At 64.5% G+C, this 15236-nt stretch overlaps 2 protein-coding genes across 2 annotated transcripts in view; both read right to left on the bottom strand.

Annotated features, from left to right (window-relative positions):
• Positions 1-953: 953 nt before the first annotated feature.
• LOC115831940 (collagen alpha-2(I) chain-like) lies at positions 954-4410 on the bottom strand. Its single transcript, XM_030801490.1, has 2 exons — positions 4400-4410; positions 954-4247 (listed from the first exon to the last, which is right to left on the bottom strand). The coding sequence occupies exons 1-2, from the start codon at positions 4408-4410 to the stop codon at positions 3314-3316; spliced, it is 945 nt and encodes a 314-aa protein (XP_030657350.1). The 3' UTR covers positions 954-3313.
• Positions 4411-6861: 2451 nt separating this feature from the next.
• INTS1 (integrator complex subunit 1) overlaps positions 6862-15236 on the bottom strand; it is a 35673-nt gene continuing 27298 nt past the window's right edge. Inside the window, exons 33-48 of the mRNA XM_030800885.1 lie at positions 14947-15087; positions 14325-14508; positions 14123-14246; positions 13362-13486; positions 13137-13224; positions 12838-13064; positions 12557-12680; positions 11313-11446; positions 10764-10956; positions 10162-10289; positions 9707-9819; positions 8920-9033; positions 8213-8283; positions 7743-7834; positions 7455-7564; positions 6862-7301 (exon numbers count right to left, since the gene is read on the bottom strand). Coding sequence (XP_030656745.1) covers positions 7186-7301; positions 7455-7564; positions 7743-7834; positions 8213-8283; positions 8920-9033; positions 9707-9819; positions 10162-10289; positions 10764-10956; positions 11313-11446; positions 12557-12680; positions 12838-13064; positions 13137-13224; positions 13362-13486; positions 14123-14246; positions 14325-14508; positions 14947-15087 — 2084 coding nt within the window. The 3' untranslated portion in view covers positions 6862-7185. The remainder of the gene's footprint in view (positions 7302-7454; positions 7565-7742; positions 7835-8212; positions 8284-8919; positions 9034-9706; positions 9820-10161; positions 10290-10763; positions 10957-11312; positions 11447-12556; positions 12681-12837; positions 13065-13136; positions 13225-13361; positions 13487-14122; positions 14247-14324; positions 14509-14946; positions 15088-15236) is intronic.

Here is a 15236-nt window from a genome sequence, read left to right on the forward strand (position 1 = left end):
TTCTGAGAGGAAAGGAGGAGAGTGGAGGGAGGGGAGGGCACAGGAGGGGAGAAGAGGGAGGGGAGAAGGCCCCCCGATCAGCCTGCCCTCTCAGGCAGCGGCCCTGACTCTGACACCAGGTGAGGCCCGGGAGAAGGTTGGCCCAGCTGGTGTCCTGCCCAAGTGTACACCCTGGTCCAGGACAGGACTTCCAGGCCAGATGACCTCAGTTTCCCCACTTCCAGCCTCCACGTGTTCTGAACCCCTCAAAGATGGAGGCAGGGAGAAAGGGATCTCTCAGCCCATCAGGGTGGCAGGGCCCGTGCTGGGGACCCAGGGAGGACATGGCCCGAGGCATCGCTCACTTCAGTCCTAAACGTCCACCTCGGCTTGCATTAGCTTAGCTCCTGGAGGACATGCTGGCTGCTGGGTCCCTAAGAGGGGCTGCAGAGGTGGGGACCCAGGTGCCACACCCGGAGGGGTGGGGCGGGCTTATGAGGGGTTGACTCCTTCCACCAGTAGATTCAACCCTGAACGTCACCTGACCACGGCTGCTGGGCCAAGCTGGAACAGAATCGGCTCCTTGAGGCTGGGAGGCGGAGGCGGTTCGGGAATGCAGAGGGAGGGAGAGAGAACCAAGGGAGGTGTCCTGGCCGAGCAGCGTTTCCCACGGGACTTCTCAGAGCCTTCATCGCCTGATGTGCACCTCCACTCTTCCAGGGAGAGGCCACACGCACAATGGTTCCCAGACTGACTTGCCCACAGGACCCCTGCGGACGGTTGTCGGGGACCACGTCAGCCCCACCACAGAGCGTGGAAGGGACATCGCCCTCCTCCCCACCCCCGAGGCTGCCGTCAACCAGTGCCATCCCTACGGCCCCTGGCAGGACAGGGAGCGGGAAGCTGTGACACCCCATTTTAAGGGGCCACCCATTAATTAATTAGGTTCCATGAATAATGCATGCCACCTTGGGTATATTAATAGCATATTTATATGGTGTGCTATGCGGAGTATACATTCTCGTCTGAACACCTCACAAATAATTCACGACCACCGCTCCCTCCCCAGCCTCCAGGAGAGCCTGGCCGGTGCTGCGGCTGGGGCCGGTGGGCTGCTTCCCACAGCCAAATTTTACATTTCATTATAAATGGCTTTGCTGGGCATGTCGGTAACTCGTGCATCTCCATCCACTTTATTATTAATGGCTTTCCTGAACTGTGGCAGCCCAACGCCGCGCACAATACGTTATAAATATTTGATCCGGCAGCTATGGTCTGCCATTTATCATTTATAACGGGTTACAAAAACATTATAAAACATTTACTGCACATTTATACATCATTTTCGACTACCACCACGGTGTGTTATAAATACATTATTAATCCTCTCCACGCCATTTATAGGAATCCCTTGTAACGGGGCCCAGCCCACCCCGCCCCCAACTTCGAGGAGCACAGAGCTCACACAGGGCTGACAGATGTCGCTGGGTGGCGGGACCGGGGCAGAGAAGCCAGCCTGCCTCTGATTGCTGTGTGTCCTTGACCGGATCATGGCACCTCTCTGTTCAGAGGACAGCGATAATAGCGCAGATGCCTGGCCCTCAGCACCTGCTGTGTGTCACACAGGTTGTTCACTGCCCCTAAGTCTCAGACAGTTTTTATTTTTTTTCAGACAGAGTCTCACTCTGTCACCGAGGCTGGAGTGCAGTGGTGTGATCTTGGCTCACTGAGATCTGCCTCTCGGGTTTCAAGGGATTCTCCTGCCTCAGCCTCCCAAGCAGCTGGTATTACAGGCGTGCACCACCATGCCCGGCTGATTTTTGTATTTTTAGTAGAGACGGGGTTTCACTATGTTGGCCAGGCTGGTCTCAAACTCCTGACCTCAGGTGATCCACTCGCCTTGGTCTCCCAAAGTGCTGGGATTACAGGCATGAGCCACCACGCTCAGCCTTGTTTTTATTTTCTGAGATGAAGTCTTGCTCTTTCACCCAGGCTGGAGTGCAGTGGCGCTACCTTGGTGATCTCGGCTCACTGCAGCCTCTGCTTCTCGGGTTCAAGCCATTCTCCCACCTCAGCATCCGAGTAGCTGGGATTACAGGCGTGCACCACCATGCCCAGTGCGTTTTTCGTAGAGACGGGGTTTTGCCATGTTGGCCAGGCTGGTCTTGAACTCCTGACTTCAGCTGATCTGCCCACCTCGGCCTCCCAAAGTGCTGGGATTACAGGCGTGAGTCACCGCGCCTGGCCTCAAGCATTACCTTGATGCCCACTTCACAGTGAGGAATCAAGCTCAGAAAGGGGCAGCAATTTGTCCAAGGCCAGTGGGGAGCAGGCGTTAGAACCCTGGGGTCGGTCCTGCCTCGTGTCACCCACCTGCCCAGGCCTGCAGCCACAGGCTATGGCCCCCGCTGACAGGACTCTGGATGGGGCCCCCGGGGTCCTGGCTGGAATGCTGACTGGGGGTGGAGGAGGCCTAAAGGGTGTTTGGGATCCAGCAGCCCCCTCCGCCGTACCCCAGCTCCGGAGGCCCCCGGGCCCTGTGTCCCTAAGGACCCTGTGTTCCCCAGACCCGGGGCACCAGCAGTGGCCTGGTATGCAGAGCACTGTGGTCAGCGCTGCCCTCACCAGGCCCCTGCGTTTTCCATCTTAGGGAGGGCGCGTGGCTGCCTCCCGGCTCCCTCCCCTCCCAGGGCCCATCTCCCTACTACTGGATGAGTGCCTGAGGAGCCCTCTGTGTGCCAGGCCTGCCCCCTGTGCCCCCCGAGGCTTGCAGGCTCCTCCAGGCCTGGCTCCACAGCAGGAGGGCACTAGTGGGAAAAGAGGGCTGTGGGCGCTGGACCCTTCCCTCCGCCTGCCCTGCTGGTAGTCAGCCAGAGCCCTGTGCCCCACTACAAGTGGATGGGCCCAACTCCTCCCCACCACTCAAGACCCACCCCACCATGCCACCTTCCCCCAACAGCCCTTCCTAACTTCCACAGAGAGGGTGCCCACCACACCCTGGCACAGGCCTACTGGGGTCCAACCCTGGGTCCCCGGTGAGCCCAGCAGGGCCCGGCTTGGGGTGTCCTTTTGGGCCTGGCCCAGTGAGGGGGTTTGGAAAGAACTGGGACATCCAGTTCTGCCTGCCCATGCTCAGCTTCCTACAGGCCACCTCCCAGGACAGAGGGGCTGCTGTCCCCAGAGGAGGCTTCAGCCATACTCTCCTCTTCGGAAGCGCCTGGAATGACCCCAACCGCCGGCTAGGCCTGGGCCTAACTGGGTCAGGGGTCTGGGGTGCTCTGAAGAAGGGAGCTGGGGGAGGCCCAGGCCCCCCAAGCAGCTCCTGCCCTGCACCCTACCTGCCACGTGACCTCGGGCCACTGTCTGGGCCTCCCAGGGTGAATGGGGGAGACGCCTCACGGGGAGATCTGCACTCCTGCTGCCGAGGGCGCTCAGGCCCCAGGTGCCCACACACAGCCTGTGGCTGCCACTGTCTGGCCTGTTTGAGGGTCAGGGTCCATCCCCAGCCAGAGCTGAAAATGAAACCCGGGAGCACTTGTTTTGAGACTGAAGCAGCAGGTGAGCTTGTCACTATGGCATCCCCCGGCCCCGCCCTGGCCCCACCTGGAGAAGGCAGCCCGGGACTGCTGGGAACCACTGGGAGGGGCTGGGACCCTGCCTGGCCTGGCTCAGACAAGCTCCTGGGCCTCCCTCCGCTCCTGGAAGGAAGGGAACTGTGGAGTCTGGGCCGGACCCTCTGAGTCCCGGGGCCATCTGGGCTCCAGTGGTCACCCTGGGCGAGGGGCTCACAGCCACACAGGAAGGTGCTGATCCCAGATCCTCCACTGTTCCAGAACAGACGGCCCGGGACCTGCCCGCAGCCACCCAGTGGCACAGGGGTCCTGCTGGGTGCCCCAAAAGGCTGTTTGCCGGGGTCCCTGGGCCCAGTGGCCGTGGTGAGGAACTTGGGGAGCCAGAGGGAGGGAGAGGCCAGGCGTGGATCATGGCCTGACCCAGGGCTCCCTGGTCCATCTCGCAGCCCCCTGTCCACCCTGGGGTCGGCACCATCATTCCAACACCCACACTTCTGCTCACACCAGCCCCTGCCAGGTGCCCGCTGCAGGCACAGATTCCAATCTACCCATTTCTTTGTCCAGGCGCGGTCAAGTTTCCCTCCCAGGCGTCTTCCCCATCTTCCCCAGCACAGACCGCAGAGGCCTCTCACCTCTGGGACACAGAACCTGGGGTTCACCCTGGCAGCCAAGGCCAGACATGCCCCCTGGAGCTCCCTTTATGGTGGGGACAGGCCTGGGACACCCTCTAGAGGTTATGGAAGCCCTGGGCCAGGCAGAGGCTAAGTTTGCCCCATGGGTGCCACAATTGTGAGCCACCAAGGCCCTGGGGTCATCACCCTGGGGTGGGTAGGTGGGGTCTCAGGCACGTCTGGCACATCCTGGCCCCAATCGGCACACACACCACAGCTGATACCCCTCACCTGAGCCCTTGCCACCCGCCAGGCCAGCTACTTCCCCCGGATGCCTCTGCTTAGCTTAACCTCCGCTGCCTCCTGGGCGGGAATGAACACAGGCCTAGGCAGCGAGAGGCCCAGAGGGTCCCGGGCCCCAGGATCAGGGCCCTGCCCTCAGCGCCCTCCCCATCCTCCTTCCCCGTGCCTGGTCCACGACCGCAGCCAACGTCCCGGGGCTCTACCTGCTACAGGCTGCTCTGAGCCAGATACACGCACCCCCGTGAAGGGCCCAGGCTTGCACCCAGCTGGGACACACAGACTGGCCTCTGGGCCTGGCAGCAGTGTCCTTCCCTTTCCCTGTCCTCAACCCAGGCACTGGGTTCTGGGCCCACAGAGCTTGGACCTCCCTCCCTCCCTGATCAGACCCTGAGGCAGGCAGGCCTCGCCTGGAAGGACCCCCACCCCACAGCCTGGCTGGAGTGATGTCAGGAGAGCAGAGGACCAGAGGCTGGCGGGGCTACAGGAGGCTCTGGACTGTGGGGTGTGGAAAGGCAGCCTGGAGGTGCTCCGGGAGCCCATAGAGGGTGTAGCGTCAGGTAAGGGTGGCTCCTGGCTGGAGGGGACGCGGCGACACAGCTAGGGTGCTGCACCTGGGGAGAACGGTCAGGATCCCGAAGGTGTGGACTAGCAAAGGCCCCACATCCAGGCCTGGGAGAGGCAGCCTGGCCCTCAGGAGGCTGGGGTTTGGGTGTGGGGCATACACAGCAGGCACTGGGGGCTGAAGGGCTTGGTGGGCCCATGCTCACTCGGTCTCAGATGAGATCGGGTCATGTCCCCGCCAAGCCTCAGCACACTTCTGTCCTCTAAGACTCGGATGGACACGGGCCCTGACCTTGATCCCTGAGCGCACACAGCCTGCACACGCCCACCCCCTATGAGGATGCCTCCCTGCATCCACACCCCACCCCCGGGGCTGGGGAGGCATCCACATCTCTGCCCTGAATCTGCTGAGCCTCCAGGGCCCCTTCCCACTGCACAAGCCTTGGGCCCTGCTTCCACTCAGCCCAGCCCCACTCTGGGGCAGTCCATGGCTCCAGGGCCCCAGGGCTCAAATCTCAGCCCTGCCCCTTATCTGCGCAAAGGTGGGAGAGCCAACAGCAGAGCAGGAAGGGCCTCACCCCACACCCAGGCCTGTGCTAGGCGCTCCTCACTGCTGTCCCTGTCCCTAACCCTAACACATACTCAGACCCAGGGCAGAGGTGCTGGCACCAGAGGCCTGAAGGCAAGGCACTAAGGGCACAGGTGGGGGAAGACGGCCCCGCACAGCTGGGATGGAGGATGCTCGGCGGCCCATGGGCCTCCAAGTCACTCCCAGGGCAGCCTCCCAGTCCCCTGGAGCCACAGGAGCCAGCTGTGGACAGGCACGTCTGGTGACAGACCCGGCAGTGGCTCACCCCACCCGGGACCTGGTCCCCGGACCTGTGCAGCCTGGAAGAATCCGAAGAGGGTGGGCAGGTGGGTGCAGGAGTGCCCAGGGGCCCAGGCAGGTGGTGCAGGTGCGCAGGCCAGGGGCTAGGCTGGGAGGCTGTGGGCCTGGAGCCTGGCTGCCCCCTTGCTGGGTGCTGTCGCAGGGCGTCCTCCAAGGCCACAGCATCACTAGAACCTTGAGGCCTCGCGCCACCTGGCTTGCAGGAGGGCCTGGGTTGGCTTCTTAGCCACAGTGGCCTGGGTGGAGGGCAGCTGGGGCCTGGCTGACCTGGGAGCACTCATGGGGAACCGGGAGAGCACAGGTCCCATCTGTGTGCTGGAAAGACCTCGGTGCGAGGAGGACAGAGGGGTGGGCAGCCCTAGCCCCAACCTGGCTGGGAGGCAGGAGAGTGCACTGCGGGCCAGCAAACAGGGCCCCACGCCAAGCTCCGCCCCGCATGCACTAGGACCCTCCCAGACCCTTCCCTGTGAGCGGGTGCTGGCAAACGCAGGACGAGCAGCACCACCAGCTACTCGGACTCTTCTGGAATGGGACCCCCACGCAGCTCCCACAGGGGGACGCCCACAGTTGAGGCTCTCAGGGCCTTGTTGATCCTTTTAGTGCAGGAGAGACCAGTCAGCCGGGCCAGGCCACCACGCAGCCTGACAAGGCTGGACTCACTCAACAGAGGCCGACCCTGTGGGCAGAGGACTCGAGGCCAGGCAGGGCCCAGGGCCGGCACTTGACGGGGAGACCGTGACAGGGTGGGGGGCAGCCAAGCGGGCAGCGTCCCCCGACCCTCGACACCTGCGGGAACTGCTGGCCCAAGGGAGAGCCCGGCCTGGCCTTGGTCTCCGCCTCCCAGGACCCTGCCCAACTCCCTGTGCTGTGGGGCTGGGGAGCCAAGGCCAGGGTCCTCGAGGCTCTCACTGGCCAGAGGGCGACACGGGACACCAGAGAGTACACAGAGAGTTCAGATCGTTTCATTGAAAACCAGCCCAGGCCATGCCCGGTGGGATCCTGCACACGCTGGGCCACATCGCCCACCGCTCTGCAGCAGGGCTGTGGCCCAGAAGGTGAATGAAGGCTTCGTAGACGGCCCCCGATGCCAGCAGCCGGCCTGGAGCCACCCCAGGGCTCCGAGTATTGCTCCTGGGCCTGCCTGGCCTCAGGGCTCGGCACCCTCACCTCCTCGGACACACCAGCAACGCCCATGCTTCCTGGGCTTCGCCTCGAGGATCCCCGGGGACGGGCCGGGCCGGGGCTTGGAGGGAGGTCGGCTGCCACAGGCTCACATCACGGCCTCCATATGCAGGATCCTCAGGGCCTCGGAGATCTGTGCGCTGGGGTCCATCTGGCCGTACATGCCCACCAGGAAGGCCCGGTGCAGCAGCACAGCCGCGTGCTCTGTGGGGGAGACGGGGCCCTGCATATCACACTGGCCACAACATCCTGGTAGCAGTGACCAGACCTCGGGACTCCCAAGAGCCAGCTCTCAGGGGACGCGCCTCCGGACTCCCCGAGGGCTGCCAGGGCCCCGGGCGGGGAACCAGTCCTCACCTTGGCATAGGAGAGTGTACTCGGGCAGGTTCCTGAGGGCCGTCTGCACCACCTCAAAGTCCTGGCTGCCCAGGCAGTACATGAACGTGGGCAGGAAATCCGCTGCGATGCTGAAAGAGCCACGCGCTTCAGTGGGAACCTCCACCCTGTGCCCACGCCAGACCCCTCCCCTCCGACAGGGGAGCTGAGCCGCCTGGAAGCCTGGTCTGGCCACCAGGCGGGTCAAGCGGTGACCTGGGTTAGCAGGGCCCGGCGGTGGCGCGGGACAGAGGCCGGCGGTGGCCTCACCTGGGGCTGTTCTGGATGGAGCGCAGGGCCAGGCTGAAGGCGAGGTTGCGGCAACACTCCTCGGCCGAGCTCATCAGCCGCTGCAGGTTGGTCTGATGGGGGGAATGGTGGGAGTTGTGTGACCAGGGAGTCCAGCCCCCAGCTAGGCCCCTTCACCTCTTGGTCTTGTGATGGTTGGTGGCAATGGCAGGGACCCTAGGCAGGACGCATGTGCCATTGGCCAGTCCCAGCCCAGGGCTGAAGGTGGGCCTGCCCTGGCGGCGGCTCGACTGTGAATACCTGGGCTGAGGCCCCACCCAAAGCCAGGCCTCAGAGGACTCCCTGGGGCTCAGCGCGGGCACCCCGTGTTGGGGCGGCCTCGGAGGGCTCCCTGGGGCTCAGCGTGGGCACCCCATGTTGAGGCGGTGGCCCTGCGGGGTTCTCCACGGGAGCGGCTCCTCCCAGCTCTCCCTCAGCCGCATCCAGCTCACCGAGAAGCAGCCCAGGACCTCGGGTCTCCGCCGGGACATCTCATCTATGTCACTCAGAGCCTCCAGCAGATCTGACACAGAGACGGCCAGGCCAGAGCTGAAGGGCCAGGCAGATCTCTGCCCACCCCACCCCAGCCACCCAGAGGGGGCAAGGCCCGAGCACCACAGGACAGAAAGCACTGGAAAGCATGAGCCCAGGGACGCCCCGGGCAGTCACCTGCCCCAAGCTCCGCAAATGCCCGGCCCTGCCCCTACCAGTGGCCTCCAAGTAGAGAGAGGGGTTGACCCCTCATGGCAGCCCCAAATCCAGGGTGCTCTGAGCAGCAAGTGTCCCCACGGCCCGACTCCATCCAGGCCGCCCAGCCTTGGCTGTCCTCTGACGATGACCACCGGTCCTGCCCACCCTCTGGTCCTGCCCACCCACCTACCTGACCTCTTCCTGCCGCCCCCCCACCACCTTAGGGGGCTGCCCTGCTTTTTGCTGTGTCTGAAGCAGAGCAGCCACCTCCAGCTCCCCTGAGTTTCTAAGGCCCTCTCTGGGGGTGCTCCCCACTGTGAGGAACGGCCCACCCACCCACAGCCCAGCATGGGCTGGGCTCATGCCAAAGTCAGTGCCCAGATGGCTGCTGGCTGCTGCCCGCAGCCCCATGGGACCCAGGGCGCCAACCTGGAGCTGACCTCAATGGGTGAAGCAGGGCCTGACTCACCCTCCACCGTTTGGCCCCGGGAAAGCCGCTTCATGTAGGGTGCCATCTCGGCCGCCGTCAGAGGAGTGAACAGGGAGACGCTGACCAGGGGTAGGGAGCCGGCTGAGCTCTCCTCTGGAAGACAGCGGCAGTGCTGCAGGAGGGCAGGAGGGGCAGGACGTGCCACACAGAGGCACCAGGGCCTGCCCTCCCGAGAGCACAGCGGCCACTGCCCAGGCTCCCAAGGTGCCCGCACACAGCAACACTCCACAAATGGGGTGGAGCCAGGAGCCGGGAGCTGCCTTTGGATCCGGCCATGCACCTCTGTGAGTCTCTCCCTGCTGGGTTTCTCGCAATGTGGGCCAGGACCCACTGGGCACAAGACAGGATGGACCCTTGGGACCCGGGCCTAGCACTCTTCCGACGGCACAGGAGAGGCGTGCTGCGGTGCCGTGTCACCTCAGGCAGGGAAAAACCAAGGACAAGCCGTGCCCAGTAGGACCAGGGGAGGCTTCCTGGGGAGGGACATCTGGGACAAGCGCTGGTGGATGGTGGATGTGCCGGGGCGGGGGGTGGGGAGGGCCATGTGCCGGGGCGGGGCGATGTGCCGGGGCGGGTGTGCTGATGCTCTGTCAGGCACCAGTCAGCGAGCGCTTCGTCCCCGTGAGGTGGGCCAGGGGCCAGCCAGCAAGGTCCCAGCTCACAAAGCCCCCATCGGGACGCCTCACACAGCCCAGGGCTGGTTGTGCAGCCAGGAAAACCAGGCCCTGTAGGACTGCTTCCAGCAGGCCCCGCCAGCCCCACTCACCCTCGCCCTCTTCGTCCAGGCCTCGGTCAGTCCTGTCATCCCTGCTGGGCAGGCTGAGCCCTGCAAGGAGGGATTTCAGCATCACCAGGTCACTGTTGTCGAAGGACAGGTCGCTGGGGAGAGAAGATGCTTTCACCTGGGAGGAAGACACTGGCAGGCAAAAGGCTGGGTCAGGGGTCAAACTAGGGCAGCATGGGAGGGCGTGGACACAGGCATGCAGGAGAGGCCAGGACACTCAGGGGGAGGGCCGGGCGGGGAGGCCACGTGTGCATGGAACGGGACAGAGAGCTGCAGGGGTGGGTTCAGACAGCTCCCGCACAGGGTGGGGCGGCCTCTGCGCCCTGGGATGAGCACCACGTTCAGCAGCCCTCCCCGGCCTTCCCAGGAACACCCTCCAGACCCCGCTGGACCCTCGCCGGAGGCCCGAGGCTTCCCTGCAGCCCGTGGGCACTCACTGGAGCGGGTCGGCGTGCTTCTGCAGGAAGGAGATGGCTGCTGGGGCATTGTAGGTAATGTACTTATGGATGAACTGCACAAACTTGTTGATGAAGGCAGCCAGGTGGCGGGAGGACTTCCTGTAATTCTGCAAAGCAGAAGCGGCACCCTTGAGCTGCTCTGCCCCGTGGGGCCAAAACAGACCCTGTGCTCCCATCTGCTCCCAGAGCCTCAGGGCACAGACCCCACCGCCAACAAGCCCCCTCTGCCAACCACTGGGGCGTCACGGGCCCGAGGGTGGCCGGCATGGCCTGTCAGGATGTGGACACAGCCGTCTGGGGCATGTGCCCAGATGGATGAGGGGCTCGAGGTGGCACAAGCAACACGCAGAGAGCAGCACGGAGGGTCTGGGCTAGGATTCTGAAGGACATAGGCCCCCCAGGCACATGAGGGGCAGCAGGCAGGCACTTCCCAGGCGGGGAGCTGGTCCCCAGGCCAGGTGGCCTGGCCTGGGCCCTGGCTGCAGAGGTCCTCCCAGTCCCTCCCAGGGTGGATGAGGCAGGCCCGGGCCAGGGCGGAGGGAGTGGAAGGGAGCGCGAGGGCGGGCGGTGGGAGCACACACCAGCAGCAGGCGGATGAAGGACAGCAGGCAGTCCCACAGCGCCCCCTGGTGCTCGCTGCGGAACACGTGCGGCTGCAGCAGCTCCAGCAGGCCCAGCACATGCAGGAAGCAGCTCAGGTGGTTCTGCTGCCGGAACTCCTGGAAGTTGAGGTGGGTGCGGCCGTGCAGGAGCGCCGCGATCATGGGCAGATGCCTGTGGGCGCAGTGAGGGCCCAGTCAGCCCTGGCCAGCCGGCTCACCTGGCGCACGTCCCCAGGAAGGCCCCACTGCCTGCCCCAGGAGCCAGACCCCATGCTGCCCCCCAACACTACCCCCTGCCCTAGGAGGTGGAGATGAGATCGCCCCTTTCTGAGGCCCACCCAGCTCCTCCCACCTGAGGCCCAGTTCAGGCCTCTGACTTCTCTCAGTCAACCTCAGCCCATGGGAACATGCTTTTTTTTGTTGTTTTTTGTTTGAAACGGAGTTTCGCTCTTGTTGCCCAGGCTGGAGAGCTGCAGACACCCCTGGTTAAACCAGCGTCTGGCGAAGACAGGGCTTCTGGGACAGCACCTGAGCAGCAGCAGCGGGTGCGCCACCGCCAGCTTCCGGCAGGCCATGCTGGCATCCGCCCCTCGGTTCTCCGATGCCCGGGAGTCGCTGGTGTCCGCAAGGAGCGTGATGAAGCGGTGGATGAGTCCGTCCAGCTGCAGGGAGGGGCGCTCTGAGGCTGGGGCTGCTGGCTCCCCTCACTTGCCCGCCCACACTCAGCCTGTGGCCGCCAGCTGTGGCCGCGATCCACCACGTGGCACGCCATGAGCAGAGGAACTGGCTCCTTATGGCTCCCACGAGCACCTCGGGAGGGCAGGCAGGCCACAGCCAGCCTCCGGGAAAACCCCACACAGAATAAAAGCAAAGCTCAAAAATGATACAATGAGCAGGAAACAAGCCAAAACTACACATCGGCCAGGCGGGCGTGGTGGCTCACGCCTGTCATCCCAGCACTCTGTGAGGCCGAAGCAGGAAGATCACCAGAGCCCAGGAGTTCAAGACTAGCCTGGGCAACATGGCAAGACCCCATCTCTATTTTTAAAAATACAAAAAGGTTAACTGGGTGTGGTGGCACGTGCCTGTGGTCCCAGCTACTCAGGAGGCTAAGGTGGGAGGATCACTTGAGCACAGGAAGTTGAGGCTGCAGTGAGCTATGACGGTGCCGCTGCACTCCAGCCTCGGCAACAGACACCCTGCCTCAAAAAACCCCCCGCAAAACTGCACATCAAGTGTGATTTCAATGAATAAAATGACATATAAGTGAAAAAAGCCGCAAGCAAAAATGATTAGAAAAAGTCAGCTGCCCTCTGTGGTACCAGCAGAAGACAGGCTGCAGGTTCCGGCCAGCGGTGGGGAAGCGGGTATGGGAGGCCCAGCCCTCCCCACCAGGGTCACTGGAGAGGAGCAGACGCAGCCGTCCACCAAGACCCATGCACGAGTCCCCAGCAGCTGTCACTGCCCCAAACTGAACATGACCCCATGTCCACCAGCAGGTGAACAGATAAACTAACGGCCGATCCACACAATGGCAGAACACTCGGTGCCCACACCACCACGTCTCTCCAGACTGTGAACAGAGCACCCGCAGGCTCCCTCGGTATAAAACTCAATGCAGACAAACCCACAGGGCCACAGGGCGGCGCGGACCGGGAAGGGGCAAGAGGGGAAGCCGGCGACGGCCATGCACACTGTGGCCTCCGCCCTCCCTCCCTGCCTGGCCAGGGCACCTGGGATGGTGGCGGGGAGCAGCAGAGTTGTGCCCTCACCTTGCAGACGCTGCTGCTGGCGGCCCCTTCGCTGTGCAGTAGGACCTCAGGCACGGGCACCCGCAGCTCCGGCCGCTGTAGGTAGAGCTGCAGGAGGAGGTCTCGGCAGCGCCTGCCCAGCACACTGAAACAGATGGAGCAGGGCTCACCAGGCGGACAGGGCCCCAGTGACAGGGGTGGGCGGACGGGACCAGGCGTGATGGGAACCCACCCAGGGCTGGGCCTCGACCCCCTCCATGGCTCACTCCCAGGCAGCATCTGGGGTTGGGGGGCCTGAGCACCTGTCTCCCCACTGCTGGATGCAGCCTGACAGGTGCTCCGTCACCTTCCTGACACTCTCATCGTCCCCACGGCAGCAGCTGAGCAGCAGGGGCAGCCGGGCCTGGATGAGGCTGCAGGCGGCTGCGTCCCCGTCCTGGCTCCGTGTCTCCGCCTCGGCCAGGATCAGCTCCACCAGGCTGATGAGCTCTGGGCCCTGGACCCGCAGCACCAGCTCCTCCCACCGCTTCTGTAACAGGTGCCTGCATCAGCCCCGGCGCACCACCCCCTCTCCCCAATGGGCCACCCTCCCAAGACCTGCCTGTGGGGTGCGCTGGTCCCGCCCCTGCCAGATTCGAGGAACGTGGATGCAGGCCCAGAGGAAGTCCAGAGAGGCGGAGGGGTCGAACCTGTGGGGAGGCACGGGTTCCACTGAGTATGAGGTGTCTCGTCCCAGCATGGGAGATACCAGTCAGAGCCGGCGCTGGGAGAGTTCTGGTGAAGGCCAGCGTGCCGCGGTCCAGGTTGGGGACAGGGAGGCGCCCACCTCTGCTCCCGGCTCTTGCCCAGCAGGACTCGGATGCACTGGTGCAGCGTGGGCCAGCTGGACTGATGCGTGAAGAGGGTCAGAAGGTAGGGGCGGAACGAGGGCACCTGGGCCTGACCTTTGCCCTGGGGAGGGAGAAAGAAGCCCGGATGGCCTCACCTGGGCCAATGGCAGGCTCTGCTGAGGTCAGCTGACAGCTTTCCCAATGAGCCACTCAGAGAGCCGAGACTTGGGGTGCTGCCGGTGACACCGGCCCCGTCATGTGGTGCTGGAGGGCCCCTCCTGGTGGCCGCGCAGCATCTCCCCACCTCCTCCCATGGGAGCCATGCCGCAGAGCGGAGGTGCCCGGGGCTCCATGCAGCCTCTCTGGTGAGGCCATCCCTCCCCTGCGGGGGACCTGGGGAGCCCAGCACCTGCCCTCCCTTCTCCTGGCCACAGCCCCATTCCCTTCAGGAAGATGGAGGCCCCTACATGATCTACAGGATTTGGCAGGGCCGACCCCACCCCATCCACCCACCCCGTCCCCACATCTGGCTGGTCACAGTGCTGGTCCACAGGTGACTGTGACCCTGGCCTGGGTTCTGCTAGGGCCAATGGGGGACCTGCCCTTCCTCTGGGTTGCTACAGGGACACATGGCCTGAGAACAGGGGGGCTGCTGGGGCCCCTGCAAGGCTCGCCCAGGCCAAGGCCACTGCACTTCAGGTCAGGAAGAGCCTTTACCCCGGGGTGGGTCCCTGTGCTGAAGCTGGGTGCCACCCACCTTCCTCCGGGAGAAGAGCAGCCTGTGCTGCAGGTCGGGGCAGCTGCTGACCACCTCGGGGTCCAGCATCTCCAGCCAGTCCACCAGGAGGCCTGACGAGGGCCCCAGCCGCACGGCCTCCAGGCTGCAGGGAGAAGGTGGCTCAGGGAGGGGCAGTGCTGCCCACCCACCTGCCCCAGCTGTGTGCAGCACCCCAGCTCACCTGCCGCCATCCGCACCCAGCTTCCCCCCAGCCAGGGGCTCCTCCTCCTGCAGCAGCAGGGAGCTCACCACCACAACGGGCTTACAGGCTGGAAACGGGGAGGCGGCATCCGCAGTGGCAGAGAAGAGCGCAATCAGCAGCTCCTCCAGGTGGGGGGACCTCACCTCGATCAGCCCCTGGAGGACTGCGCAAGGGACAGAGAGACATGTGGGTCACTCCCAGGTCGGGGGGGGGCTGCTGAGTGGATATGGGCTAGCCATGGTGGGGTGTGGGGTGAGCGTGTGTGGGACACAAGAGCAGAGCCCAGCTGGGGCCAGAGAGTGCGGCCGGGAACGGAGAGTGCGGCCGGGAACGGAGAGTGCAGCAGGGGCAGGAGAGTGCGGCCGGGGCCAGGGCTCACTTTGCTGGGTGCAGCAGTGATTGGAGGCCCCCCAAGGAGGAAGCTCCAACTCATTCTCAAGAGGCCCCGCCCTGGACCATCTGGGAGGGGACCTCTGTGGGCACTTTCCGGGGACAGTGCTGAGCGGCCACTGTCCGCCCCCCACTGGTCAGCAAGAAGGAGCCTCAGGTTTGGGTCTTCCCAGGGCCCCAGTGGCCCAAGGGGACGGGGCCAGGACGGTACCTTTGCTGATCAGCTCCGGCTCCACGCTGCACTGCTCCCCAGACCTTAGGGTGGCGATGACGGCACGGACGGTGGAGCTGACCGCCTCCAGGTCCTGACGGAAGGCCAGGGCCTCGGCCAGGCGCAGGAGCCCCCCTCGCACTGTGGGAGGTCTGTCTGAGTGCCCTGTGGCTGCAGCCCTCACCCCTATCGGTGTACCCCATCCAGGGAGGCCCCACGGTAGAAGGGCTCCCCTGGGTCCACGTGGGTACCCAACCCCCAAGCCACTCCCCGGGCCTCGGGGTGCCAGG

This window comes from Nomascus leucogenys, chromosome 20 (assembly GCF_006542625.1).
Source record: "Nomascus leucogenys isolate Asia chromosome 20, Asia_NLE_v1, whole genome shotgun sequence".
Classification (NCBI taxonomy): Eukaryota; Metazoa; Chordata; class Mammalia; order Primates; family Hylobatidae; genus Nomascus; species Nomascus leucogenys.